Consider the following 25,916-nt stretch of genomic DNA (forward strand, 5'->3'; position numbering starts at 1 on the left):
TGACGCTGTGTGGAAGGTTTTTATTTTGGAAAAGCTGTGCAGAAAAAATTCAACAAAATGTTGCTGTGGAAAGAGAAAACCAAATCGTAAGCATTAAAAAAAACAAAGTTCCAATCAACCAACTCGCTCAGAAGAGGGGAGGAGGCCAAGAGTGGGAGGAAGTTGCAGCCCGCCAGGCAGCTGGCCGGCCTTGGGTGGGCACGGCCGTTTCCCTGAGTACTTTGCAGAGGAAGACGGGGTGGCGGCAGTCCTGCTGGAGACGCCTCGGTGGAGCAGCCTGGGCCTGGGGGCCGTGCCCACCCACAGCCCCGCCAGGCGCATTGTACCGGTCCTTTAGGATGAAGGGGTCAGGGGCGTGCTCAAGGTGGCTTCTGCTGATCAGGGCTGATGCAGGCAGCTGCTTTCAGGGCACGTGTGCTGTGTTGGGGGCTGACTGCCAAACCAACATGGCCAAGTCCAAGGCTGAGGCTGGATGGTGAGGGGCAGAAAGGGAAGGGCTGCTGTTTCTGGCCCCGGGGTCGTTAAAAGGACAGGCATATCCAGGGGCTCTTTCCAGCTTCCATCCCTAAGCCCTCTTCCCAAGGGACCCCAGTGACATTTCTGCTGAGATGCTCTTCTGGCCATGCGTGCTGAGGGTCTGGGTGGCCCACGCCGCTGGCCTGCCCTGGAGAAGCAAGGATGGAGGCCAGCCCAGTGGAAGCCCTAGTCCGTCATCTGAGACCTTCTCACCAAAAGCGCCTACTCCGTTGGAGGAAGGCTCCATGGCTGTTGCCAGCCTGTTCTCTGGCATCGCTGCTCTGCTGACTGGACCTTTTGTAGGCCCGTGCCCTCCCTGAGCGTGGTCTTTAGCCAGAAGGCATCTTCAGGCCTCTGGTCCCAGCTGGAAGCACCTGGACTGCTTTCTGCCCCGAGCTCCCAGAACTAGGAAGCAGCTTTCCGCACTCCTCCAGGCGTAGGAAGTGAGAGCCCGTCCCACGGTGGCTGTGAGGCCCCGGGTCAGCACATCTGCGCCTCCTTCCCCTGCAGCAGGTCTGGGGGCAGGAGCTGAGGGACACCCAGGGCACCCCTGCTCTGGGACAGGCTCCAGTCCCCCGGATCCAGCAGGTCGGGGGCGTGGAGCCCTGAGGTGGCGGGAGCGCCCTCGCTCTCCAGCCCCGCTCTGCCTGGGTCCTGGCTGCTGCAAAGGGGGACTGATTCTAGTTCTGTCCCCTCCTCCTTGGCTTTCTGGCTTCGCTGGGGCCAGTGGCACGGTCCACTCCGACAAATTGGGCGAAAGGCCACGTTCCTCTGGCTCAAGTATACTTCCAGCATGTAGTAAATGGTCCAGAAGACTGTGAAGCAGCCAATCAGCACCAGGGTCTGGGGGAAAGGCAAACACCTATGTAGGGCTGCTCTCCCAGAAGCCTGCAGCCTTTCTCAGCCCAGAACAGTGAGCTCAGAGAGTCTCTCTCCTTCTGGAGGCTGCCTCTCCCACCCCAAGCCACACCCTCTGTTCCCCCCACCGACAAGAGTTAGCCCGGAGACTGGGGACCCAGGTCTGCCCAATCCATCACTCCCAAGTTGCCTTGAGTCTCCCACTGAGGACAATACCCCAGGACACCCCTGCCTGTCTGCACCTTGAGAGTGTTGGGGGTGATGGTGTAACCGTCTTCCTCGGGGATGTTCAGCCCAGGCGGGCAGGGCAGCGTGAAGCCGTCATGCAGGTATTTTCCACTCATGGCACTTTCTAGTAGCCTGTGGAGCAGAGAGGAGACGAGGATGCCCCACTCAGCCTGGTCCTCTACCCGCCTGCCTTGCCCACCCTCCCACCTGACAGCTGGACAGGGCGAGGTCCCACAGCAGACAGGGGAGGCAGGACGTGGAGCTCCTTAGGTGGCCTCCCCACCCCACCCCCAAATCCCCAGCCCTCTGACGCCCGTGTCTACACCTACCTCTGTCTGTCTCTGATGTCTACTGGACTCCATACAGAGCCATACAGGATGAGCTGCCATTGTAGGAGGACGCCGGCCTGGGGCATTTCGTCTCCTGGGGCGGCAAGCAGGGTGGTCTGTGAGCCTCTCCTCGCAGCTGGCCAGACGGCAGAAGGTCCGCCTGCCCCGCCACCCGGAGGGACTCAGACCACATGAGTGGGCGGCCAGTCGTCTTTAACTGTGTCCCACTGACCCTGGGGTTCTGCAGACCTACCTCTCTGGTGGTCTTAGGAATGGAAAGGGGAGGGTGAAAGAGAGCACTCCAAAGCTAAGAAGTTTTTCCTCTTTCATATTTTAGGGTTTCAGCTGGGATTTTTCTTAAAAAAAAAAAAAAAGTCCTGCTAAATTAAAGAAAGGACTGAAAACCACTGGTCTGGTGAGGTATACCTGAAGGTGAAAGACTCTTTGTGACCCCATGGACTACACAGTCCAGGGAATTCTCCATGCCAGAACACTGGAGTGGGTAGCTGTTCTCTTCTTCAGGGGATCTTCCAAACCCAGGAAATCGAACCAAGGTCTCCTGCACTGCAGGAGGATTCTTTACCAACTGAGCTATGAGGGAAGCCTGATGTATACCTAATTTGGGGGAAATTGGAAGGGTTGGGTTCAATTTCCAATTTTCTCTTTGAAATACTATATGACTTCCATACGTCACTTCAAACCTCTGTGTGGGCCTCAGTTAAAAAAAAAAAAAAATGGGGAAAATTAGTCCTGCCCTTACCTGCCTACCAGGGCTGGCCGCAGGATGGTTATATGTGAAAGAACTTGAAATGTGGTTTCAACAAGGAATTTGTGTTGCTATCCTGAGGAAAAATGGATCAGTCACTTTGCCAAGGAAGATGAGAGGTAGTATTAATGAACAATTAATGAACAGGTCTCAACGCCCATTCTGTGGATGGGGCATACTTCTTGGCAGCTACCCTTTTGGTCCGATGGCACCCCAGGTGTTCCACCTGGGACACTTTCTGTGGGGACTCTGAGATCCAGAGGAACAGACGACACTCGTGAAAGGCAGGGCCCTGGCTGGGAGGCAGGCAGGCTTACCTACATCCCTGATGACGAGTCTGTAGGTCCCTTTCGCCCTCTCCCCCCAGCACCGCACGGTGGAGAAGGTCCAGTCATTGAAGCCGTTGGGATCCCTGGGGCAAGAACACAGGAGACAGGGGAAGGTATGGAGCAGGGAACGGACCCCTTTTGCCCAGGGGCACTCTCTTACTGTAGCAGCAGCTGTGGTCTGAGCCACAGCCAGCAGGAGGGCGCCATGAGGGCCTTCAAGCGCAGGCCCTTGCCCCGGGATGCTCTCAGGAGCTGAGGGGCTTGTGTCAACATGGTGAAGCGGAAGAAGCAAACGTGGAGAGGACACAGGCTTGGGAGTCCCATAGAGCTAGGCTCACTGTTAACTCTCGGGCGCTTACTAGGTCTACGCCTTGTTTCCTCATTTGTAAAAGGAGGTTACAAAGTCGACTCTCAATCGTCTTTCTTTTGGTCATGCAGAGTGGTAGGCGGGATCCAGTTCTCTGACCAGGAATTGAACCCAGGCCCTGAACTGGGAGCGCAGAGTCTTAGCCACCGGACTGCCAGGGAAGTCCCTCTCATCGTTCTCACAAGGATTGAAGAAAACATACGTGAAGTGCAGTGCCGAGCACGCTGTGAGCACTTGAACAAGGCAGGTCACAAAGCCAGCGCCAGGGGAGTTTAGGGCAGGGCGAGTGTCCACTCAGCCCGGATCTCTTCCTGGGCAAGGCCCTCACTGCAGAGAGACCTCAGAAGGTAGGGGCACGAGTACGTACGAGTCCAAGCTGCGGGGGGCGCCGATAAGGGACATCATGCCACTGGGGCAAAAGAGCTTCAGTTCCAAGCTGCCGCGTCGTGGGTGGGTGATGGAGACTGTCACGGCCACGTGCTCCAGGGTCTTCAGCCCCGACATGTCCAGGTCCGTCCTGCTGACTGTGGGAAGTCAGGCTGGGCAGCTGGGAAACCAGCCCCACAGACACTTATGCCCTCACTTCACCCCACCAGACACAAAGGCATATACGAGTATCTTTGGCAACCCGACTGAACCTTGTGAACAGTAGGAAAGGGAGTGCGTGTGCTCATTTCAAGCTTCTAATTTAGTTTAGAGTCTAGTCGGGACGACAACACGTAACCAAGACACAAGACAAGAAAGAAATGGAGCCGTTCCCAACATTCATTCATCCAAAAAGTAATTTCCTGAGTACCTCCTACATCTCAGGCGCCGTACTAGACGCTGGGAACGTAAAGGTAAGTTGGCTATGGCCTCTGCCTTCTACCAGCAAGTGGAAAATGATGTTGTATGAGGTCCACATAACTGATGCCAGAGCAGAGACGAGGCAGACAGGTTTAGGCACTCAGTTGTGAGACACACTCTGAGGAAGGAAGTGAATACAGATTGGTAGAGAGTGTTGGTAGAGGTTATTCTAGGAGGGGAAATGACACATACAAAGGCAGAGGTAGAAATGAACAAGTTTCATATTGAAGGAAAAACAAGTTCTTTGAAAAAAACAAAAAACCAAAAAACTACTGAAGTGATGGCCTTCCCTGGTGGTCCATTGGTTAAGAATCCATCTGCCAATGCAGGGGACACAGGTTCGATCCCTGGTCCAGGAAGATTCCACATTCCATGGTGCAACTAAGCCTGTGTGCCACAGATAGTGAGCCCAAGCACTAAAACCACTGAAGCCCACGCACCTGGGGCCCAGGCCCTGCAACAAGGGAAGCCAGCGCAATGAGAAGCCCGTGCACTGCAGCGGAGAGTGGCCCTGCTTGCCACAACTGGGGAAACGCTGGCACACAGGAATGAAGACCCAACAGAGCCAAAAATAAATAAATAAAAAGATGAGCTATGCGTTTAAACAAACAAACAAAAACCCACCAAAACTAGTGAAGTGAACAAACTTCAAGGAAATTGTACTGAAGGGAAAAAAGCCAATATAGAAAGGACACATAGTGCACGATTTCATGTATTTAATATTCATGAATAACGTTGACTGTGGAGATGGACAGATGAGTGGTTGCCAGGTGCTAGGGATGGGGCAGAGGGGTCGGGTGTGGCCCTAAGGGGTGACAGAGGAGTCCTGGGATGGGCTGGCTCTCGATCCTGATTGTGGTGGTGGTTACAAAAGACTATACACGTGGTAAAATTGCATACACACACTCACACACATACACATACATAGAGAATCTATATCTAACCAGTAAAATCTGAGTAAGTTCTGTGAGTTGGACCAATATAATTTTCTTGGTTTTCCTATTGTCCTATTCTAAGACATTTAACATCAGGAGACGAGTGCATAGGACTTCCCTGAACAGTTCTTTGCATCCTCCTGTCAATCTACAATTATTTCAAAATAAAAAGTTAAAAAACCAAACTAGTGAAGTAGAAGACTCAGTTGAGGAATATTAAGAAATTAAGCTGCAATAAGAAATGCCTCTTTCCAAGACAACTTTTCTTCCATTAATTCAGGCCAACAGGCAAAGCAGAGAGCAACACCCAATTTAACAGATGAAGAAGCTCAGAGAGGAGGTGAGAGACGACGGGCATGGGACCTAGGGTAGGAAGGGCTTTAACATTTTTATTTTAAACACATAACCGAGAACTATTAGAGATTACCATGCAAAGATGGAGTTTTTAAAAAAAGTGTTAAGGGGAGGTTACTCCTAACAGCTGTGGGTAGGCTGAATTGGAGTAGAAAGAAGAAACAGGTGACAGGAAGGCCAGCTACAATGTCTGATTCTAGTCTAGGGGTGAGGCAGTGTGGGTGTGGATAACTGGTCAAAGAAGAAAGAGCGGGGAGTTCCCTGATGATCCAGTGGTTAGGAATCCAAGTTTTCATGCCGAGGTCCCAGGTTCAATCCCTGGTCAGGGAACTAAGATCCCCAAAGCCTTGCAGCACAGCCAAGGTAAAAAAGAAGAGAGAGGGAAGAAAAGGCTCAGGGCTTCCTGTGGCCCGTCCGTTCTTCCTGTTCGTCTTGGCCTTCCACTCAGTCCGCCTCTCACTGGGCTCGCGTCAGGGAGGGGGGCCACCACCCATTACCCGACGACACCAGTGTTCGAGATCTACCTGTCTGATGCCATCTCTTCACATCCCTCTCCTTCCCCGACTCCACAGACCTTTCTCCACCCCACATCAGCACAGACTTCCATGGCCAGACCCTGGGCCTCGTCCTTATCTGGCACTGCTTCACTTCTGAATGGTTAGTAACTTCCCTTGTGGGATTTATTACATAAACAACACAAATTAGAACAGCAATTGAGCAAAAATGAGAACAAAAAAGCTCCTGCAATTCTTGATGCCATGTTGGTAAATACCCACTGAGCCTTCTCACTGCGTTTGTCTGTGTGCACGTGTGTCTTGTCTTGCACCCTCGCAACTCATGGAAGCCAGTGTTCCGCCTTCCCAGAAAGCAGCCAGCTGTCCCTCCGCTTTCTCCACTACCTTCTTTCTTTGGCTGCACCACGCAGCATGTGGGATCTTAGTCCCCCAACCAGCGATCAAATCCGCACCCCCTGCAGTGGAAGTGTGGAGTCTTAACCACTGGACCATCAACCAGGAAAGTCCCTCCACTGCCTTCTTGATTCCTTCATTTTCTTGCTCCTCAAGAGATCCGTCAAGCTCTTCCTCCCTAACCGCCTAAGATCCCACAGCTCATTTCGCCAACACATTCTTATTTACATTCCCTTGTTTTTTTTTCCTTTCACAGTAACTATCTGGCAAAAGGCCAACACCAGATCAGACCAATTATACAGTCTCTTGGCTGGATTTTCTTGCTTACGCCTTTCCCACTACAAAGGAAAAACAAACCCTTTCTCAACTCATCACTTGTGCCTACTAGTGCTAAGAGCCTGGGCTCTGGAGCCACCCAGCCTGGGTTCAAATCCCAGATCAGGCATTTACTAGTTATGAGAATTAGTTTCCTTATCTGTAACATGTCCCCTTTATATAGTTCATGGTTAGTCATTTTAAGATACAGCCTCTGTCTCCTGTTTTCTGCTGTACCTGGGGGCTCCGGGCTCTGGAGAATAAACTTCCCAACTCCTGCCTCGATGAGAAAGGGGCCACCACCTGGCTGCTAAGCATGGGAGAAGGCACCCGGGCGTCTACCTTTTAACTGACACCGAGTTCTACTCTCATACCCACCTTCGTCCTCTGTAGTGCATGGGGCCTCCAAGTCCTGAGCCCTTTTTTTTGGCCACATCGCATGGCTTGTGGAATCTTAGTTCCCATACCAGTGAATGAACCTGGGCCCTGGCAATAAAAGCTCAGAGTTCTAACCACTGGACTGCAGGGAATTCCCAGCCCCGAGTCTTTGGAGATTCTGTAGTGTGAACGAGCTTGTTGCCTAGGATCACTCCTGCAGGTATTTGGTTTGCAATTTTCTTAGCCCTGCTTACTTCACCATTCATTTTCTATCTTCCAAAATGTACTGCGATCTCTACTTTGCTGTGATCTCTTCTCTCATTCTCTTTGTCCTTGTGCTCATTCCACTTTAATTCCTTTAGTCTTACTTTGGTGAGGTTGTACATATGTACATTTATATATGTGAAATTTACATACATATAAATTTTTACTATGCATGTAGGTGTGCTTAGTCACTCAGTTGTGTCCACCTCTTTGCGACCTCATGGACTGTACCCCACCAGGCTCCTCTGTCAATGGAATTTTCTAGGTAAGAATGCTGGAGTGGGTTGCCATTCCCTTCTCTAGTGTATCTTATTGACCCAGGGATCGAACCTGGGTCTCCTGAATTGCAGGCAGATTCTTTACCGTCTGAGTCACCAAGTGACACATTACAGAGCATAACAGAAGGGAATAGAATCCTAAAAGAGACCTGAGTGCCCGTCTGTGTCAGCCTGTGTACAGAGTGGCCCACGTGCATTTACTTATTGGTGTGTACACGGACTTGGGTGGCCATGCATGTGAGAACATGAGATGTATTTTATTAGAATTGAGCTAGTATATTAAATGAGTTAACCCTTAGGCCAGTGTTTGGCACATAAAAGGCATTTATCTTTTTTTTTTTTGGCTGCGCTGCATGGCATGCAGGATCTTAGTTCCCTGACCAGGGGTGAAGCCCATATCCCCTGCAGTAGAAGTGTGGAGTCTTAACCACTGGACCAGCAGGGAAGTCCCAGAGGCACTCATCTTAGTTGATGATGATGATCATATTATTATTTTACCTTTAGCAACACAGGATCTTGTTCAACCACCGCTGAGAAGATCCCAGGGCTTTATTTGCCCATAATCTTATGAAGCTAGGAAAATCTCTATCCTTGTCACTATCCTTGTTCAGGGATCAGAATAAGAGATGTCAATCTAGTAATCATTTGTGGAGAGGTGGCAGCTAAAGCCTTAAGTACAACTGGGCCATCGAGGATGAAGACGTAGAGGGAGGGTCAGGAACATGGCCTGAGTCTCAGAAGAAACTCAGGGCTTGGAAGTAGTGAGGTGAGTGAACAGAAAACCAAGTTCTTCAGGCAGAGAAGCCAGAAGAGGACCATGGAGCAAAGGAGGTCACCAGAGCCACAGGAGGAGCAGGGAGGAGGAGGTGGAAGGCTGCCACACAGGCCTCGCTAATCTGGTCCGACAACAGCGTTGAGCATCATCGACCAGGATGAGCTGTGAGCTGGCCCCAGGTCTGAGCCTGAGAGGGGCACCTCAGAGGGATGAAGTAAGTCTTCAGCAGTGGAGGGATGGTGATAAAGGTGAGCAGTTGCTTTGGTCAGTTCATTTGAAAAGGTTACTGGCTGGAGGCAGTCAGGGACTTAAAAGGTGTTTTCTAACAGATGTGCTGAGGGTGTTGGAAGGCAGAAGGAGGAATCAATGGGGAGGGAAAGACTGGGCAGGAGAGGAAGATTCGGAGCCAGGAAGGAACAGGACTGAAACATGGCTGGCAGGGGGTGGTGGTAGCCAGCTGGGGCTGCAAACAAGGATAAAAGGGTATTTGCAACAGGTATTCAGGAATCTTCTGTAAATACACACAGGCTCCCTTGTGTTTGAGATACACTTCCCAAGCCCCACCCTCCCTCCCGCCCTCCAAAGACATTTTAGACCCAGAGTCAGAGCTAAAGGAACCGAGGGGCCCTCCTGCCAATGGGGAGAAATGACAACCTGTCTTGCTCTAGAGCTGCCTGGCCTAAGAAGGTGGCACCAGTCACATATGGCTATTTAAAATCAATTACAGGGACTTCCTTGGTGGTCTAGTGGTTAAGAATCTGCCTTGCAATGAAGGGGACATGGGTTCAATCTCTGCTCGAGGAAATAAGATCCCTTGTGCCACGGAGCAGCTTAGCAGCACAAATGGAGAACATTTCCACCATCATAGAAAGTTCTCTTGGTCACCACTGCTCTAGAGTCTTGGCATTTCACCTGCTTTTCCATCTCAGGAAGATTCATTTCCTTCTATCTTACAAAAAAGTTCACCTGCCAGCCCTTGGACACTGACTTGCCCAGGTCTTGGTGGGAAAGACTATCACCTGGCCATAGGGGGAGAGGTTTGCTGACTGTCCGGGACTGAGTTGCTTAGCTCTACATGAACTGGACTGACTTCCTCCAGCTTCCAAGAATGCCCACAAGTCTGGACCTTCAGTTCTGTCTGGAGTCACAACAACAGAGGGGAAGACATCTTTGCTGACCCTAGAGATCAGCAGACTGCTGGCCGCCCTCCAAACCAGTGAAGGGCTCCATCAGCAAAACTTGCTGGGTCCACCTCCCTTCTCTCCATCTTTCTCTCCCCTACTCCAGCTCCTGCTTTCCTCCTCCCAGAATAATCTGTCCTTCTTCCTCCTGCTCCTTCGTGACAAACAAGCAGTTTCCAGATGCCTCTGTACCGAGGGAAGTTTGTCAGACATGCCGGGGGAATGTCTCTGGTTAGTGGGAGGCAGAGGATGATGAAGTTGAAAAGGACCCTAACCCGCTTCTAAGCTGACCCTCTCACTTGATGGATGTGACTGTGGGTTACTGTTACTTAAATGAGAGGCAGCAGCTCTGGATAGGACGTAATGAAAGTTAAAAGATGTACTGTCTCCAAGACATGTGAGTAAAAAGCCCAGAGGTTCCTATTTGAACTGCATTCCTGGGAATGTTCCTGCACTCCTCTGCCTTGGCTGATGCTTTATGCCCTTTCCAAGATAGCATTCCTTTTACGGAAAATGCAATGAACCGGGCCCATGGATTTCCTTCCACGTAGAGGGGAAACTGGGCAAGCGCTGGACGTGGTTAGGGAGAGAGACAACGGAACTCTTCCCAGCCAGGGGAGCAGCCCCAACCCTCCCTTCCACGCTCCCATCTTTGGCCATCCCTCCTCGTAGCCACTGGCTGGTCTGATCACTTCCTAGGAGGATGAGAACAGCAAGGACAAAGCTCCACCTGGGTACAAAGCATGACATGCTTCCGACTTTACAAAACACAGTGGATAACTGCCTGTCAAAATTCCTTGAGAAAAAAAAAAAAATCCCCAAAAAACTGGAGGTATGGAAAACTCTTCAGTGGCAACTCTGGGAAGTCCGCAGAGAGATGATCCTTTAGCACAGTACCCCAGCCCAGCCGCACTCTTCTCTGGGAAGGGGTTCAACCTCTGGGCTCAAAACGAGACTACGTCTCAGATGCGCATAGACAGCCCTCACCCCTTCGGACAGTCCTGTGGCCCCGTGGGATGGAGGCGGAGGCAGAGGGAGGGCCACTCCAGTCTAGAGAGCCCTCTGGGGACTCCTCTGTCCTCCCCCTGACAGGTCCCAGCTGACTCTGTAATTAAACAAGCCTGAGAATCAAAGGGAGACATTCCCAGCTCCTTCACTTCATCCAAAGCCCACTGGGCTGCAGAAGATCATCTGGCAAGTTCCTAGCATGGAAGTCAAAGGAACTTCTTTTGACTTGTGCCTGTCTCCCCAGGCCCCAGGTCCAGCCCTCCTGCCAGCCTTCCTAATGGCTTGCTCAGCAGCTCCCTCCCACCACCCGTAACTCAGGAGAAAGGTCTCTCAAGCAGCCGGGGGCCAGCCAACTCAGAAGCAGCAACATGTCCTAAAATGGTCAAAGAGAACGCCGCAGATCTGGCTGGAGCTCAGCTCCTAAAGGAAGGGGTAGGACCAGCAGGAGGACGAGTTTAACTTCTCCATCACCCCGCCCTGAGCCTCTGGCCCAGGATTAACCCCCTTTCTGCTGACCGCTTACCATTCCACAGCACCTCCAGGGGGCGGGCGGACAGCGGGATCGCCTTGTTCTCTTTCAACACAGGGCTGACGTAGGAAGCTAAGTAAGGGACAGATGTCCAGACCTATGAAAGGAAGAGGGGGCGGTAAATGAACAAACGGACGGACCGTGCACACCCAACCTCACCTACCTGACCCCTAGGGCCGCACTCTTTTTATTTCTCCCTTAATCATCACTGTCTCTCACTCTGCAGACACCCTGGACTGCTCCCTATGGCATCACAACACGGAACCGGGGGACATGCTGTGTCCAGGGCAGCAGATGGGAAGCTGAGCACCCTGAGGGCTCCATGAGACATTGAGGTCTCATTTATTCTCCTGTCAGTTTAAGAAACTTTATAGAATGTTGAGCCTGCTCCTTCATGGGTAAAATGGGTCTCGGGTGAATGAACATCTATTGAGCACCTATGACGTGCTGGGCAGTGTTTCAGGCATTCGGCCCGGCCCCTGGGCCCCTCCATGCAGGACAGCCATTCACCTTGGCGGCGTTCACGAGTCTCCAAGCATTGAGCAGGCCGAATCCGTGCTGGTGGCTGTGGCTGAAGCCGGCCTCATTGGTGATCCAGTCCGCGCGGTGGTCCTCGTACTGACAGCACAGGGGTCCTGGTGAGCCTTGCAGATTTTAGGTTTCCCGACTCACCCAGATGGCTGATCCAGCCCAGACTCTCCCACCAAGGCTGCTAGGAAGGGACTCCCCGAGCAAAGCTGGGACAAAAGGGCAAAGCCCTGTGATGTCTCCAGCCGAATGGCCTGCTTACAGAGAGGGACCTGGGAGCCTGCCCAGAATGCCCCTTTGCAGGTGACATGGCAGCAGCAGGACAGGGACAAGTGAACTTAGGTCTACGGTCTTGGCGGGGTCTCCACACTGCTTCCGTAGGAACGCAACTCTGGGAGACACTGGCATCTAACGCCTGGGACATTAGAATCCGAACCTCCTGATCCCTCCAAGCCCTTGGTACCAAAACTCTGAGGTGGGCTGGGCCAGGCCATGCATCTGCTGGCGAATGGCTCACCCGGGTGGCCGTGAAGACGATGATGTGCTGGACGTCACGCCACGTGAGGCAGGGCCGCACCTGCAGCATCAGGGCTATCATGCCAGCCGCCAGGGGCGCGGCAGCCGAGGTCCCCGTGTGGCCCTCTGTGCAGCCGGTGCCCTTCTGAAGGTCCCAGTCAGTGGTCACCTGGGGAGCAGAATGGGAGGGACGGGGGCTGGTTAGGGCCTGAGTTCCCAGGGGCAGTTGGAGGAGGGGGCAGGGCGGGGCCTCAGAGTGAGCGAGTCTCCCAGGGACCGTTCTGTTTGGCAGGTCAGGATGAAGGAGATTCTTCATCCTCTTGGGCCTTACAGGAGAATCTCTGGAAAGCTGAGAAAAACCAGTTACTCTGAGGGTCTTGGCTGCAGTAGCGCAGAAAGGAGGTGGAGAGGGGAGAGGCCTCATGGGTCCTGATTTCTGCTCAGCTGATGACCCCTTCCCCAATCCCCCCCTCCACCCACCCCTACCCCTGCAGCCGTGGAGACAGAGGAGTGGCTGGGAGCTCCGGGGGCCCCCAGCTGGAACTGGGACAACAGTGACGGCACCAGGCGAGGAACTCCGGCTTGGCGGCTCAGAGACGGGGCTGGCCTGACGTCAGTGTGAACAAAGGGACTGTGTCCCAGGGAGAGGACACCGTACCCCTCACCCAATGGTGGGCTCAGCATGGGTGAACATCTGCACCACTGCCCACCCTAGCCAGTGGCGATCGATGGGCCAGGTCACATCCCTGCTTGGGGCCAAGTGCCTCGGGTCCCCCTTCTCTACCTGCAGCTCTGAGGTGGGAGATGAGAGTGGGGGTGGGGGTTGAGGGGGAGGGACATGGCACCTGTTTGGTACCCAGTTCTTTCCACGTTCTCATCCTCCCTGGAGCCACAGAGGGTGGAGCCGGGGAAGGCCCTGCCTGAATCCACTCCAGCCCATGGTCCTCTGGATCTAGCACGTGGTGCCCATGCTAACACTAGAACATCTTTTCCTTCCAGGCTTCTCTCCTGGTTCGGATACCAAGGTGCTGCCTTCTGCCAAGAGCTGCCCTTTCTCCACTGTCCTCATTGCTTGCCTTCCAGCTGTTATAGCAGCTGCCAAGACGTGTCATTTCCACTCAGAAGTCGCGCTCTTACAGAAGAGAAGGGAAAACTCTCCAAGTGGAAGTCTCAGTGAGGGTGGGAAGCCTGGTCTGTGCCAGGGAGCAGATTAATTTTTTCCTGTTAAGGAAACAGCCTCACAGTGACAGTCCAGGCTGGAGCCGGGAGGCCCGGGAACTTGCCTCTGGTGGCAGGAGCCCCGGGCAGCAGACGGCGGGGTGGCGTGTGCCTCTGTGCCTGCCCTCGGGGAGGCAGCCCCATTGAGCTGGTCATTGAACAGAAACTGGCAACTGGTTTCCAACACAGGAACAACCCAAAGATGGGAGGTTGGCTGAACAAACTCGCTTTGCATTTCTGGACAAATTACAGTTTAGATGGAAAGTGGTGGGGGTGAAGCAGAGTTGAGTCGGAGGAGAAACTAGTATGTCCAGAGGAGAAACTAGCATGTCTGGTAACTTCTTGGCCCCCGACTGTGGTTGGGGTGAGCAAGAGTTCTGCCAGGATGTTCCTGCTGTTCCTCCCCCTCTAGCCTGGCCCGGGCTGGGGGTAGGTGGTGCCTCTCTGTACCCAGACCCCTGTCTGTTAAGCAAAGTCTCCTGCCCACTTACTTTAGCTCACTCCCTTTTTTCTTCTCCCAGGGTGGGGGGCAGGGCTGGGGTCACCTGGCCCCGAGCCTTGGAACATTGTATTGACCAGAAGTCACTGAGCAGCAAAAACAGAATTTTACTTTGGGAAAGAGAATTTGACCCAGAGGCAGCAGCCCAATTCCCAATGGCCCCAGAGAGTCCTCCCAAGCGCGAGCCACTGGAGAAATGTGACACCGGCTGGCTGCAGCCCAGCCCTGCCCGAGAGCCCCCCGTCCCCGGGTCACTCTGTTACAGGCATCAGGACGGGCAGGGAACTCTAGGACGACGGGCTGGAGCTGAGCCAGCTGCGGGTAGGCACTGCACTCTGAATTCCTTTACAGGTTCCCACAGCTTGAGAAACTCCACTTCCTTGCTCCAACCTCTTGTTTGCTGTGACTCCAAGCCCAGCTCCAAGGAAAGAGCTATCTCTGGGGCTGATGGGGACATTCCAGACTCCTTTTCCCATCCATGCGGTGCAGACAACCACTAGCTTTACTCCTGAGGATGAACAGGATCAAAACTCGCAGTATTTACATAAGGACTGCATAGCAATGCAATGATGATTTTTTTTTAAGCCCACAGAAATTAGCCAAAGCCTGTATTCTACCAAAGGAAGACATATCAAAGGTTCTTTCATCAGTGTGTGCTCAGAGTAATTTCTATAAAGATACGCATATTTGTTAACTTAAAAATTTAAAGATGAAGGAGCTTCCCTCCTCGCTCAGTGGTAAAGAATCTGACTGCTAATGCAGGAGACACAGGTTCAATCCCTGGGCTAGGAAGATTCCACATGCCTCGGGGTAACTAAGCCCTTGCAGCACAACTACTAAGCCCATATGCGCTCTGGAGCCTGGGAGCTGCAACTACTGAGCCCATGTGTCCCAGAGCTCGTGCTCTGCAGCAAGAGAAGCCCCCCAGTGAGAAGTCCAGACAGTGTAACAACAGAGCCCTCCACTTGCCAAAACTAGAGATAAGCCCCTGAAGCAAGGAAGACCGGCACAGCCATACATAAGTAAGATTTTAAACAATTTAAAGATTAAAATCCCTTTACACAGATACATTTAGAGTCCTCAACTCCATTCTACCAACAGGGGCAGACTCTTAGGGAAACAGATCTGCTAGGGAAGAAGATCCCGAGAGCCGGGCTGGGGAGCAGAGGGCAGGTGTAGGGGACAGGGCACTCACGATGCTCCGGAGCATCTTGTCCCCTCCGCTGAAGGTGACTGCCAGCATGGAGGCACACTCCTCGGCATAGAAAGGCATTCGGCCCTCCTCGTCCACAGCGCCTGGGGGAGGAGCAGGGAAATGGGAGCGGAGGTGAGGGTCTGAGAACATCAGACTTAGCTCTGATCTTAGTTATCATTGAGGGGTTGGTCCTGGGCTTAAAAAATGATCTCAGTGGTCCAAGTCCTTCAAGTACCCACACGCCCCGCCCCCACTCCCGGAAAAGTGGTCTCAAATGGCAGAGGGTAGTCTGTGCGGAGACCATTCTTTCAGCAGACTGCAGGGGGTGGCCCACTCGACACAGACTCATTCACTCGCACAAGCAATGGATCAGTTACTTATCAGTTATCTACTGCAAGTCACACACTGTATGAGTGACAGATGGGGGCTGTGGGGAAGGGCCACAGACCTGATCTCAGGGAGCCCATAGTCAGGGGGCAGGTCAGGGAAGTAAATACAGCTGGGAGGGTAAATGCCTACAGTAGGGAGCACAGGTACAAGGCAGTTAATTTAGGCTGGTGTGGCAGGGAGGTCAGGGAAGGTTTCAAGCAGGAGGGAAGTGACCTGTGGGAAGAGAGGTTGGAGCAGAGGCCTAACCAGCTGTGGTGGTGGATGTGGGGGCTGGGGGCGCAGAGGGGGTTATCTCAGATGATGGGTAGAAAGTGCTCCTGGGTATAACTCGTAAGGAAGTCCTGACCTCCCCTAAGAGCAGGGCTGGTTCCTCCTCACTATCAGAGTCTGCGGAGAAAACTGTGCACACACATTCAGACAGAAACATGGAAGCTGGGGGCACACCCAGATTACATGGTCCCCTCATGTCTGAATGACACACACAATCACACACACTGAGATACATGGTCGCCTCACCCCTCACACACACCCAGATATATAGTCCCTTCACCCCTGAGTGACACACACAATCACACACACTGAGATACATGGTCCCCTCACCCCCGACTGACACACACAATCACACACACTGAGATACATGGTCCCCTCACCCCTGAGTGACACACACAATCACACAGAGATCCATGGTCTCCTCACCCCCGACTGACACACACAATCACACACACTGAGATACATGGTCCCCTCACCCCCGAGTGACACACACAATCATACACACTGAGATACATGGTCTCCTCACCCCTGAGTGACACACACAATCACACACACTGAGATACATGTTCTCCTCACTCCTGAGTGACACACACAATCACACACACTGAGATCCATGGTCCCCTCACCCCTGAGTGACACACACAATCACACACTGAGATCCATGGTCCCCTCACCCCTGAGTGACACACACAATCACACACACTGAGATACATGGTCCCCTCACCCCTGAGTGACGCACACAATCACACACACTGAGATCCATGGTCCCCTCACCCCTGAGTGACACACACAATCACACACACTGAGATACATGGTCTCCTCACCCCTGAGTGACACACACAATCACACACACTGAGATACATGGTCTCCTCACCTCCAAGTGACACACACAATCACACACACTGAGATACATGGTCCCCTCACTCCCGAGTGACACACACAATCACACACACTGAGATACATGGTCTCCTCACCCCTGAGTGACACACACAATCACACACACAGAGATACATGGTCCCCTCACCCCCGAGTGACACACACAATCACACACACTGAGATACATGGTCCCCTCACCCCCGAGTGACACACACAATCACACACACTGAGATACATGGTCCCCTCACCCCTGAGTGACACACACAATCACACACACTGAGATACATGGTCCCCTCACCCCTGAGTGATACACAATCACACAGAGATCCATGGTCTCCTCACCCCCGAGTGACACACACAATCACACACACTGAGATCCATGGTCTCCTCACCCCCGAGTGACACACACAATCACACACACTGAGATACATGGTCTCCTCACCCCTGAGTGACACACACAATCAAACACACTGAGATCCATGGTCCCCTCACCCCTGACTGACACACACAATCACACACACTGAGATCCATGGTCCCCTCACCCCTGAGTGACACACACAATCACACACTGAGATCCATGGTCCCCTCACCCCTGAGTGACACACACAATCACACACACTGAGATACATGGTCCCCTCACCCCTGAGTGACACACACAATCACACACACTGAGATCCATGGTCCCCTCACCCCTGAGTGACACACACAATCACACACACTGAGATACACGGTCCCCTCACCCCCGAGTGACACACACAATCACACACACTGAGATACATGGTCCCCTCACCCCTGAGTGACACACACAATCACACACACTGAGATTCATGGTCCCCTCACCCCTGAGTGACACACACAATCACACACACTGAGATACATGGTCCCCTCACCCCTGAGTGACACACACAATCACACACACTGAGATACATGGTCCCCTACCTCTGACACCACCCCCCACCCAGATACAAGTCTCCTCACTGCTGCGTCTTTCTCTCTCTCACAGACACACACGTGCACCCATGCACTGCGGGACCACTGGGCCCACTACCTATGGTGACGGTGTAGATGGAGTTGGCGTAGCCATCGTAGTTGCAGTTGTCGTTGTGCTGGCCCCCATTGCCACTGGCCACCACAAAGATGCTCCCAAAGCCCTGGCGGCCAGCGATCACCCCATGCTGCAAGGCAGCCTGAGGAGCAAAACAACCAGGTCAGCTGAGGAACTCACAGGAAGACCCTACCCCCCACGCCACTCGCCCTCCTGTCTCCTTCTAGAAGGAGAAGAAAAAAATAACCCAAGGGCATTGGACAAGGGAGAAAGAGACTTAAAGACTGACTTAAGAGGGTAAGGGGGCTATTAGTGGAACAACTGCTTGATGGATGTGCTCTGCTCCTCAGAGAAGGTGGGGCCAGAAATGGGGAGCCAGCGCAAAATCAGAGCAAAACACCACTTCATTCTAAGAATGTCCCCCTCACCCCTTCACCCTGGGGCAGGAGTGCTGTTCCCAAAGGAGGGGTCGGGGCTACAGGGCAGGTCTTGGGGAGGGCGGGAGCAGTTCCGGGAACGGAATGAAGAGGGCGAACTTGGTCCCCAAAGTCTCCACGGTTCCCAGCTACCTTCCCCAGCTGGTGGGGGCCGTCCACCGTCTTCCCGTCATCGTCTGGTCCCCAGCTGTGGAGAGACACCCAGTGGAAAGAGCCAGGGCCAGGCCATGGCTGCCCACCCAGCCCAGCCTCAGCGGGCTGTGCCTCTGCCCCACGCTTCCCCTCCTCCCAAGGGCTCCAGCCCAGGACTCGCGTGATGAAAGGATGTTAAGAGTCCAGCCCTCACTCCAAAGTGGAAAACAGAAGGATGTGCTAACGTTCTTGTCCTTGGAAACCTTCCCAGTTCAGGACTACTCTAACCTGCTCCTTCTCAGGTCCCCAGGGAGTACAGGGTGGTGGAAAGGGACGAGAGGCCACCCCTTCCCCACTGAAGGAGCTAATTCTAGGCCTGATGGCAGAGCACCTGGAAAGGAAGCAGACAACCTGTGTAAGCTGTCTAGGAGATCTCTGTCCTATCTCTAAGTGTGGAGCACATCATGTATCTACAGGAGATGCTGGCCGGGGAAGAATAGGCTGCTGTCAACGCGGTGCGAGCAGCCCAACCTCAGCTCCTCCTTATCATCCACCCCCTTCCTACCAGATCCACAACCCAGAGCTGCTGGTGCGTCCCTGGGTGGGGGCAGAGGGGCTTTGCACTGGGTATTCAGTCCAGCTGTGGTAGGACAGGAATCCTCAATTTCTCCCAGAGCATTACGAGTTTATTAAACAAATAAACACGAGGCAGGATAGAATGCTCCTTGTGTGGCAACCTGATCATTGGGGTGACTTGGGGCTTACGACGGAGAACCCAGAAGCTGGGGATCTGGAGAAGTGAGGGCCGTGGACTCACAGGTTGTACCCCAAGGGAGAGCCCCCCCCCCCCCCACTACTGTTCTCTGGTTGGGGGATTCGCCCGGTGCCCCGGCCCCTGGCCCGTTTCCCTGCTCCTGGCTGTACCTCACCTGCAGCTGTAGATGTCGTTGATCTGATAGTGCTTGTTGAACGCCACGGCCTCCATGCTGTCGGTCAGGGGTCCATCCAGCACCCGGATACCTAGGCAGTGTAGGCCACACCAGCTCCTCAGTAACGCGGGTCTCCTAGATGGGGAGCCAGGTGGTGGTGGGGGCCCCCTGTGGAGACTTACTTTTCTAAGTGCTCTAGGATCTTTTTAATTTTTATACCATGTGCATGTACCTGGCCAGAAATATTTTCTAACATAATGCTAAATCTTAGACTTTATGGATCCTGGGGTCTGGTGGGCGGAGGCATAGGCTAGAAGGTAGGGAATCCAAAGTTCCCTTTTTTCATGCATCCTTTATCACATAAAACACTGCTTGACACACAAGAGGGTATTCAACAGATGGTTCTCAGCCCGTTGCTCCTCCCATGGAGGTCTAGTCTCACTTTCTAAGATGGGGCAGGTCACATCCTGGTGGAGCTCTCAGAAGGGACCTGGGCTCCCCCGCTCTGTAGTCTCATTTACAGAGAGGGCTGCTGACCCCTGCTGGACTATAAGAGGAATGCAGCCAATCTGGTCCAGCCTCGTAAATGCAGGCTCCAAGCATTTATGAGAAATCACCAGAAGGGCATCTGCATCCATTCCCTTCACCCTCTGCCTTGATGGACAAAGACCGAGAGGCCGCGGAGCCATAGAACCACCCCAGTAGGTACCAGGGCCACTTGGTTCTCTTGAAAAGATGGGGAGCAGACAGTGACTGTCAGCAGGGGCGGGAGCTAGAGCTGGGAGAAGGGAGAGAGGCCTCCACAGACACACAGGATCAACAAAGAGGGGGAGATGAGGAGGCCATTGGTTAACCTTGAAAATACAAAAATGTGGATAAGTAAAAGGAGCTATCATTACAGTGAGCTGAGCACTGATGGGGCATAACCATGATCAGAAAAAGGGAAGTGGAGTCTGAGCAGGTGGGCTTGGGTCTCCATCTCTCATCCAGCTCATTTTCACGCTCTTAGCTGTTTTATATAGTCGTATGTGCTCAGTTGTGTCTGATTCTTTGTGATCCCACGGACCCCGCCAGGGTCCTCTGTCCATGGAATTTTCTAGGCAAAAATACTGGAGTGGGTTGCCATTTTCTACTCCAGGGGATCTTCCTGACCCAGGGATTAAACCCACGTCTCTTGTGTCTCTTACATTGATTGACAAGCGAATTCTTTACCACTGAGCCACCTGGGAAGCCCTTTTAAAGTGGAGTTTGCTGCTAAAAACATGTTAGAAACACCAAAGCACTGAGAAAAAAAATCAATGAGCCGATCTGCCCTGCTGATACCTATTTATAAGTGTACCTTTTGCTTTCTGCTGTGTGTTGAAGGGGTAATAAAGTTGTGTTGGAATTCAAGACGGAGGGACAGAGAATGAAGACAGCAGTCACGGTGGGGTGTACCGAGGCTGGACCAGAGGTACCTGCTATGCGGCTCCCGAACGCCACTCCCACGGCACAGAAGCTGTTGTTGGGCACAGCGGCAATCTCGCCCGCGCAGCGCGTGCCATGGTGATTGCCATTCTCCACGTCCGGGTGGGGCATGGGGTCAGGGTCATTAGAGTTGAGGTCATAGCTGCCCTCAGGGCTCTGAAACGTGGCGGGGGAGGAGGGGGGAGATGTGGTCACTCACTAGTTCCAACCAGTCAGGTCTTGGAGCTCAGGGAGAGAGGAGAACTGGGGGTTTGGGGCTCCGAGCCGACACTGCGGGCCCATCTCTGCCAACCACACAGGCTGCACAGGACAGGGCACCTCAGGCAACGCTGAGAAGTGCTGTGTGCTGTTCTGGGCTGCGCCAAGTCGCTTCAGTCTGACTCTTTGCGACCCCATGGACTGTAGCCCACCAGGTTCCTCTGTCCATGGGATTCTCCAAGCAAGAATGCTGGAGGAGTTTGCCATTTCCTTCTCCAGGGGATCTTCCTGACCCAGGGATTGAACCCGTGTCTCTTAGGCCTCCTGCATTGGCAGGCAGGCTCTTTATTACTAGTGCCAGGAGACATGCTATAGCTCTAGGCAAACTTCTCTCTTGGCCATTATTATAGAAACATGCCCAGGAGCTGCTTCCATGGTGGGAAGCCTGAGATAAAAGAGGCTTCCAGCTACTTAAAGGGCAGGCTTTACAGAGGGGGAGGCACTGGGACTTGAGTGGAGAGGGAAGTTGCCCAGGGCCACTCCTTACTCCCCAGGGCAGGGAGTGGCAGCAGGATCCAGGAAGTATCTCTCTGCTGAGCTGGAGCCTGTGTCCTAGCTGCCAGGCCACAAGGCCACCTGGGGGAGAGGAGCAGATGAAGAACAACATCCTACCTCCTAGGCCCTTTCCTCTGGCCCAGAGAGAGGTCACTGGGAAAGGGAACAGGCCTGAGACAACATCAAGAATCAGGTAAGGCCTGGGGGTGGGACTGACGCCAGGGCCACTCACGTAGTTGGGTGCGATGTCCTGGATGGTGTGCTCCACGCCGTCGTCCACGACCACCACGGTCACCCCGCGCCCGGTGACGTTGCGCTCCCAGACACCCGTCACATTGATGTCCCTGCCGGGGCTCCGCCGGTTATTCTGGGGGAGAGATGGGGTCAGGAACTGCTCTCTGGGCCTTGGGAGTCCAGAGATGTGCGGCACGGCCCATAGTGAGACAAGTACAGTGAGCAGCCCGTTCTCACTCCTGGCTGCTGTCAGGGAGCCAGAGAGAGGGGTGGACAAACTGGGGTGGGTGGGATGGGGCCAAGGAGGGGACCTGTGAGAGCTCTGCCACAGCACAGGTGTGCAGGGAAGCTTGGCATCACTCATGGGCAACAAGGGTGAAACAGTGACCAGGGTTAAGGGCTGGAGATTAATATGCTGTGTGATATACATTGGGACTTCCCAGATGGCACTAGTGGTAAAGAACCTGCCTCCTAATGCAGGAGACATAAGAAATGCAGGTTCAATCCCTAGGTTGGGAAGATCCCCTGGAGGAGGGCATGGCAACCCACTCCAGTATTCTTTCCTGAAGAATCCCATGGACAGAGGAGCCTGGTGGTTACAGTCCATGGGGTCACAGAGTAGGATGTGAGGGAAGCAACTTAGTACCCACTGCACGCATGATATACATTATATTAACATTGTAAAATATAACATTACTAGTTAACCCCGCAGGCATGATATACATTATATTAACATTGTATAATATAACATAATGTTACTAGTTAACCCCACACAGGCATGATATACATTATATTAACATTGTATAATATAATGTTACTAGTTAACCCCACACAGGCATGATATACATTATGTTAACATTGTATAATATAACATTACTAGTTAACCCTGCACAGGCATGATATACATTATACTAACATTGTATAATATAATGTTACTAGCTAACTCTTGTAAAGTGTTTCCCATGTGTCTGGCACACATACATTAGTTCACTTAACTGTAACCATTACCTCTCCCTTAACAGAGAGGTTAAACAGTGCACTCAAAGGCACAAGCTAGTCAGCAGCAGGCAGCCCCGGCGGCCTGGCCCCAGCACCCACGCCGGGCACCGCAGTCCTCTAGCTCTCTGCGAGTGAGCAAAGGGCATGTGGAGCCCGAGGATGAAGCCCACCATCGAAGCCCACGGAAATGTCTCCGTGGATGGGAGGCCCCTGAAGAGTTAACCCCAACGGCCACTAGAGCACCGGGTACCCCCACCCTAGCTGTGTGAAGCTGAAAGCGGCCAGGCTGGACTCACCAGGTGCCACTGCTGCGGGTACTTGGGGTCGTTGAAGTGGACGCCGCGCTTGGTCCGCTTGAGCAGTCTCTGCTCTGCGTGCCAGCGCACAGCCTCGTGCCCGGCCAGCACGGCTTCTACCCGCTGCCGGACGGCCTCGGCCTGCCGGGCCTGGCGACGCCCCGCTGGCTGGACCAAGAGGTAGTGCCCCTGGAGCTCCCCGATGCGCCCCGCGTTCATCAGCCCCGTCGCCTGGGCCAGAGCCTCTGCCCGCCGCTCCAACGACTCCTCTGCCCCCTTGCCTTCCGGACCGTCCAGACACACTGCCCAGCTTAGCCCCCCTGGGCCCTGGGCCCTGAGCCCACCTGCCCCCACCAGGCCCATAACCCAGGGAAGCAGTAGGAAGAGCCCAGCTAACTCCAGCCAGAGGCCCGCGGGCAGGCCCAGGGGGGCATCCGAGTGTGGCCCTCTCTGCCTCCCTTTCGGCATCAGAGCAGTACGCTGCGGACAAAGAGAAGGACATCAGAGGTAAGAGAGCTGATGACGGCAGGAATCTCAGGGGGCGACTGAGCACCAATGTATCACACCCGGAGACTCCTAACCCATGCTTTTTAAATCATTAAACGTGTGATCCTCTCTTTTAATTCACATTGATCTCTGACCAACAGGGATAAGCCCCTGGGGGGAGTGGGGAGCCAGCACTAAGCCTAGTGGGTCCCTCCATGACATGATTATCACGAGACAATCAAGCAAGAGGTCTAGCTGCTAACAGGCACCACACTGCTCTTCCCCACTGTTGCCATCTTGAGCTCAGAAGTCGTTATCACTCCTGCCAATTCCTGGCAGCTCCATGATTTTTCTTTAGAAGAGACCCTCCTCCCTTCTTCAGAGGGGACAGAAATCTTCCTCCAACTGACTTCTCAGACCCATCCGTGGTCTTGAGGGCTAACTTCCCGCAGTGGGGCCCCGTTCCCACCTGGACTCAGAGTGAGGCTGAGCTCCTGATCCGGTTAACCACCTCACGCTCATTTTGTGCAAATGGAGAAAAGGCATTCCTTCCGCTGTGAGTAGCGGTGACTCTCAGCACAGACCGCAGACCTGCAGGCCCCAAGAAAACAAGAAACGGTGTCCTCTCAAACCCAGTGGAGCAGGCAGAGGCTGGGAACCTGGGATCTGTGACCAAAGAAACTGCCAATGATCACCTGCAGGAATCTCAAATAGGTCACAGACTGGAACCAAAGTGGTACAGTAAGGCCAGATGGGTACAAAACCCAGAAACCCTACTTCTCATCCTAAACATCAGGCCATCCTCTTCTCTTCTTTTCCTAGATGCCTAGAAGAGGGCCTGAACTCTTACCCAAAACTCCTCTTGAAAAGTAGATAGGGGACTTCCCTGGTGGTCCACTGGCTACGACTCTGCGCTCCCAATGCAGGGGGCCTGGGTTCGATCCCTAGTCAGGGAACTAGATTCCACAAACAGCAACTAAAGATCCGGCATGCCACAACTAAGACCCAGTGCAGCCAAGATAAATAATAGATAAATAAATAATAATAATAAAAGAACAAAAAAGTAGGTATTACTGCTTCTTAGAAGTCTGGGTGGCAGCTCACTTCCTGGTTTCTGTACCTGTGAAGGATGCCAGGGGAAGTAAGAGTAGGAGGAGGTGGGGGGGGGGTTGGAAATGGGGAAAAGCCCAGAATGCAAACAAAACTGAACAGGAATAAGAGGCAAGTGGGTGGGGTGGGGATTGGAAAGCACCACTACAGGGCTTCCCTTAGTCACTAGCTCAGCAAGTTGTGAAGTGTTCTAAACCTGGGACCGCCACCCATGGCTTGACAGAAGGGCCGAATCAGTGGGCAAATGTAGGGACAGGGGCAGGCGAACGGGCAGTGGAACAAGTGTGTCCCTATTGGTGGCTGAGCTCCTTCAGAAGCATCTGCTGTCTAGCGGGCTGGGGTGGGGGTCACCTTGAGGCAGGGTTTAGTACCTGCACACATACCCAAGTGGATCAGTCTGAAAATATGGGTATTGTACACAAGTTTCTTTGGAAAGGGAGGAGGGAACTTCTGCCACCTAACATTTCTCTCACCAGATCCATGTATCTCCTTCTCTCTTAGGTTCCTAGGAAAATACCCTGCTGCTCTCTGGCAGCCTTCACTGTCCCAAGACATTCAGGTGTCCTTCCCAGTCTGCAGGCCTTAGTGAAGCAAAATCAAATTCTTGTGAGATAACTTGATAGCGACCCAACTGGGCAAGGCTCCTTCCGTCTCAGTGGAGCCCACAGATTTCCGGAAGACAGGAGATACCTGACCACCACATCCTCCAGTCCTTCTGGCAGGGCAGGACTTTACCCAGCACCTCACCTCCACCCTCGGCTTCTGGGAAAGGAACCTTAGACATCCTCTGAAAGCGGATCTCAACTTCGCCCCAACTAACTAGGCGTGTCTCTACAGCTCTTAGCTGCCAAGGAGGGCAGCCCGAGTCCAAGGTTCCTGTTCCCAAGAGGCTGTCCTTCTCCTCCTCTTGGGAACCTCTACAACCCGTTCCTAGAAATCAGGCTGCCTGCCAGAGGTCAGTTTCATCGATCGCTGGCCTCCAATGCCCGGTGCAAAGGGCCCCCCTCTCCTCAGAGGACTCGCACGATCTTGGAATCCTGGACGCCGTGGCCCCTTCTCGCTGGGCTCGCGCACGCGGGGAATGAAGGCAGCCTCTGGGCAGCTCACTCACCCTCAGACAGCGGCTGCACACCCCCCCCCCACGCCCCCGCGTCCCCCAGTTCTAGAGCACCCGGACTTCCAATGCCCCGCCCCCACCGAGTTTCCAACTCACCGGCCCGGCAGCCGCCGCCGCCGCCGCCCCCTGCGGAAACTCGCGGCTCCGCGGGAGCCCGAGAAGCCGGTGACAGCAGCATCACTTCCGCCCGGCGGCGCAGCCAATCAGCGGCGGGCCCCCGGCCGGGCCGAATGGCCAGGAGCCGCCGGCGACGTT

At 53.5% G+C, this 25,916-nt stretch overlaps 1 protein-coding gene across 1 annotated transcript; it reads right to left on the reverse strand.

Moving 5' to 3' along the window:
* PCSK7 (proprotein convertase subtilisin/kexin type 7) lies at positions 1-25,909 on the reverse strand. The gene is made up of 17 exons (XM_043480905.1): positions 25,758-25,909; positions 23,904-24,025; positions 22,949-23,428; positions 21,652-21,786; positions 20,657-20,822; positions 19,200-19,290; positions 18,271-18,325; positions 17,705-17,843; positions 15,121-15,221; positions 12,210-12,377; positions 11,675-11,782; positions 11,159-11,261; positions 3,761-3,917; positions 3,015-3,109; positions 1,932-2,025; positions 1,617-1,734; positions 1-1,359 (listed from the first exon to the last, which is right to left on the reverse strand). The coding sequence occupies exons 3-17, from the start codon at positions 23,414-23,416 to the stop codon at positions 997-999; spliced, it is 2,361 nt and encodes a 786-aa protein (XP_043336840.1). The 5' UTR covers positions 23,417-23,428; positions 23,904-24,025; positions 25,758-25,909; the 3' UTR covers positions 1-996.
* Positions 25,910-25,916: the final 7 nt, after the last annotated feature.

Source organism: Cervus canadensis, chromosome 11 (genome assembly GCF_019320065.1).
Source record: "Cervus canadensis isolate Bull #8, Minnesota chromosome 11, ASM1932006v1, whole genome shotgun sequence".
Taxonomy (NCBI): Eukaryota; Metazoa; Chordata; class Mammalia; order Artiodactyla; family Cervidae; genus Cervus; species Cervus canadensis.